Source organism: Meleagris gallopavo, assembly GCF_000146605.3.
Source record: "Meleagris gallopavo isolate NT-WF06-2002-E0010 breed Aviagen turkey brand Nicholas breeding stock chromosome 13 unlocalized genomic scaffold, Turkey_5.1 Chr13_random_7180001922697, whole genome shotgun sequence".
Lineage (NCBI taxonomy): Eukaryota > Metazoa > Chordata > Aves > Galliformes > Phasianidae > Meleagris > Meleagris gallopavo.
In genome coordinates, this window is record NW_011098232.1 from 256 (window position 1) to 3,251 (window position 2,996).

The window sequence follows — 2,996 nt, forward strand, 5'->3', positions numbered from 1 at the left end:
GGAAACTTGAAAAATTGCAGATTAATAGGTTAGAATTGAGAAGTTGATAAACATAGCCAGTAAAGGATCATGTAGAGCCATAGGAATCTATCATAGTCTGGGAATGGCAGAGCCCAGGGTTTTTCTGAAGGGGAGTAAGTTATGGCCGTCTGCAGCAAGAAATGGATCTTATGAAATCCAGCAGGATTTCATTTCTTTTACGTGGGTTGTTTCCACCAGAGGAAGAACAGAGTACCGTATCTATCTCTTAGCATCACCAATTGGTATTTATCTAAAGGCATTTGAGGGCATCCTTTTTGATCTTGCAAATCCCTTCTCCCTAAGAACATCTAGGTTAGGTAAAGGTGCTCCACTGTGAACTGTGAGCTCTGCTTGGACGCAGCAGGGGATTTTTTCTGAAAGATGGTGATGTTTGGAGTCTAGCCAGAGACATGCAGGTGGCACTCTCTGTTTATACTGTTACTCCTTTTAGGGTGGGTTCTCATTATAAAAAGTACCTTTCTTGTTCATTTCAGAGAGTTTCTTCTGACGTTGTTGACCTTGTATTCAATGAATACATAGGGAAAGCAGAGAGCCGTGCTCAGGTGCGAGATGGCCTTCTTGATGCAATAGGAGATCATGTGTTTACTTTCCCAGCCACTGAAGTGGCTAGATACCATAGAGGTGAGTCTCTAATTCAGCATCTATTCATATAAACATTGTTTTTCATTCTTGAGCCTGTCTGTGGACTTTATGTATGTATCTCATTTTTCGATGAGAAGAACTGCTAATGTTTGCATTTTATCAAAATAGCTTGTGGTGAAAGTTTATCATCATTGTTGGCTGGCATTTGCAATACTAGCATTCTCGTTTTTAAATTTATTTTCTGTTAGATGCTGGCCACCCAGTCTACTTCTATGAATTTCAACATCAACCAAGCTCAGCCTCAGGTGTCGTACCAGAGTTTGTAAAAGCAGATCATGGAGATGAGATTGCATTTGTCTTTGGAAAGCCATTCTTAGCTGGTGAGTTATCTGGGCTTGCTAAACAATTCTTTTAAAATCTACATTGTTATTAATTTTACTCACCTGAGCACTTTCAGAATAGAATTTTGTTTAGAAATAATAGAATCCATAGCTCCTTTGCCGTGGAATTGTTTGGACTGCTGTTTTTTGATTATTGATCTTTGAATATTGCCACTTCTTCTCTCACTTTGCAGGGAATGCTACAGAAGAAGAAAATAAACTTAGCAGAACTGTTATGAAGTACTGGACTAACTTTGCTAGAAACGGGTGAGATCCGCAGTGCTAACTGCAGCTCAGGTTTTGTCTGTGCTGCCTGAAGCATAGCAGCAGCTTGGTAGCTCCTGTAAACGTGGCAGAGTTTAAGATGAGTATTGAAACAAATAGTTTCTCTTCTTAACAATTGCAAGAAAAACTCTGGAAATGAACGTGCAATCCAAAATAAAATCCAAGAGCTATTTGTATCTGCAGTGGAGGATTAGATCCCAGTGTAATGGCAATCATTATTACATGTTTGCTGTTCCAGTGATGAGCATTTTGATAAAAACATCCATCTGTTCAGGCTCTAGAATCGTGCAATCTGAGCTCCTGTTAGTCTTCTGAAACGATCTCAGGTTGAGAAGTCAGCGCACAAATGGAGAGGTAACTTCTCATTTTTGTGTTTCCAGAAATCCCAATGGGGAAGGCTTGGTACATTGGCCTCAGTATGATCTGGATGAAAGATACCTGGAAATAGACCTCATACAAAAGGCAGCAAAGAAACTGAAAGAAGACAAAATGGAGTTTTGGGTACAGCTCACAAAACAGATGAGCAGTGAAAGAAGGAGAGAACACACGGATTTGTGAGAGCTGCAGGGGATACATTTTCCTTTTACAACCCGAAGTAAGGTCAACATTAATTTGTCAGAATGCAGATTTTAACCTTGACTTTCTAACTCACTAGTGAGTAGTTTGTTGTCATGATCACAGGAGAACTTGCCTTGATTCTCTCCCTTAGTGAAAAGGGAGTATCAGGGGAAGTGCAAAATGCTCACGGAAATAAAAATCAATGATGAAGCAAGCGGGGGGGAAAAAAAGCCTTTTAGGTTCATGCAGACCAGAGAGTGTGGTGGCACTCTGGAACAGGTTGCCCAAGGAGGTTGTGGATACCTCATCCCTGGAGGCATTCAAGGCGAGGCTGGATTTGGCTCTGGGCAGCCTGGCCTAGGTGACCCTGCCCATAGCAGGGGGGTGGAAACTAGATGATCATTGTGGTCCCTTTCAACCCAGGCCATTCTATGATTCTGTGTATCCAAGGGAATATTGGCAAATATATTGAAATGTATAAGAAATTATGTTTACTGAATGTGTCATAGGTGTCACAATATGCTGCCTGTTCCTTCCGCTCTTCCTTATTGAGAGTGTCCTTGGTTGTCATTCTTACAGCCTTCCTGTGAGGATAAGAGTATCCATCAAAAACCAGCCGTGGGATCACAATTGTTTTCCTGTTCTGTAAACTGTTACAAATACTGGAGCTACAGGCAGAATGTTCAGCTGCGAGCTGGAACAGTGGCTGCCTCTAAATTTAACGTGTTTGGCTTTTCTTTTAAGTGTATGTACTACTATAGGCCTATAGGGTAAGAAATTGTACCTCAGGATTCATTTATAAAATACTCTCACAGTAGTGGCATGATTCAGTATTGTTACTTCCATTTTCATCATGTTACGGTGCACACATTAGCGATGAGATGGAAATGTAACCCTTACTCTTGTTTGAATTTGTTCAGTATTACTTTACTGAATTCTCCATTCTTTATCACATACAGTTTGCTGTTTCTGAAGCACAGGAAGTTATATATGAGTGATTAAATTGATTGATTAAATCTCTAGTGGGAGATGAGCAGGTTACTAGGAAGTGGGAAGTCTTGCCTGTCTCCTTTGCTTGAGGTATTTCAAGTAATGCGTCCTCTTTTCTGAGAAATCTGACTGGCTTTCAGGCTGCAGAGAATGGGTTAC

The 2,996-nt window shown here is 40.7% G+C and overlaps 1 protein-coding gene across 1 annotated transcript; it reads left to right on the forward strand.

Annotated features, from left to right (window-relative positions):
• Positions 1 to 416: 416 nt before the first annotated feature.
• On the forward strand, positions 417 to 1,870 carry LOC104915493 (fatty acyl-CoA hydrolase precursor, medium chain-like). Its single transcript, XM_010726398.2, has 4 exons — positions 417 to 663; positions 873 to 1,004; positions 1,199 to 1,271; positions 1,670 to 1,870. Exons 1-4 carry the CDS (start codon positions 432 to 434, stop codon positions 1,845 to 1,847), a joined length of 615 nt encoding a protein of 204 aa, XP_010724700.1. The 5' UTR covers positions 417 to 431; the 3' UTR covers positions 1,848 to 1,870.
• The last annotated feature ends 1,126 nt before the right edge of the window (positions 1,871 to 2,996 follow it).

Coding starts and splice junctions, on each gene's coding strand:
- LOC104915493 (XM_010726398.2), top strand. CDS start 432: ATGCAGGTGGCACTCTCTGTTTATACTGTTACTCCTTTTAGGGTGGGT. Junction 1,005..1,198: donor TGGAAAGCCATTCTTAGCTG/GTGAGTTATCTG, acceptor CTCACTTTGCAG/GGAATGCTACAGAAGAAGAA. Junction 1,272..1,669: donor ACTAACTTTGCTAGAAACGG/GTGAGATCCGCA, acceptor TTGTGTTTCCAG/AAATCCCAATGGGGAAGGCT.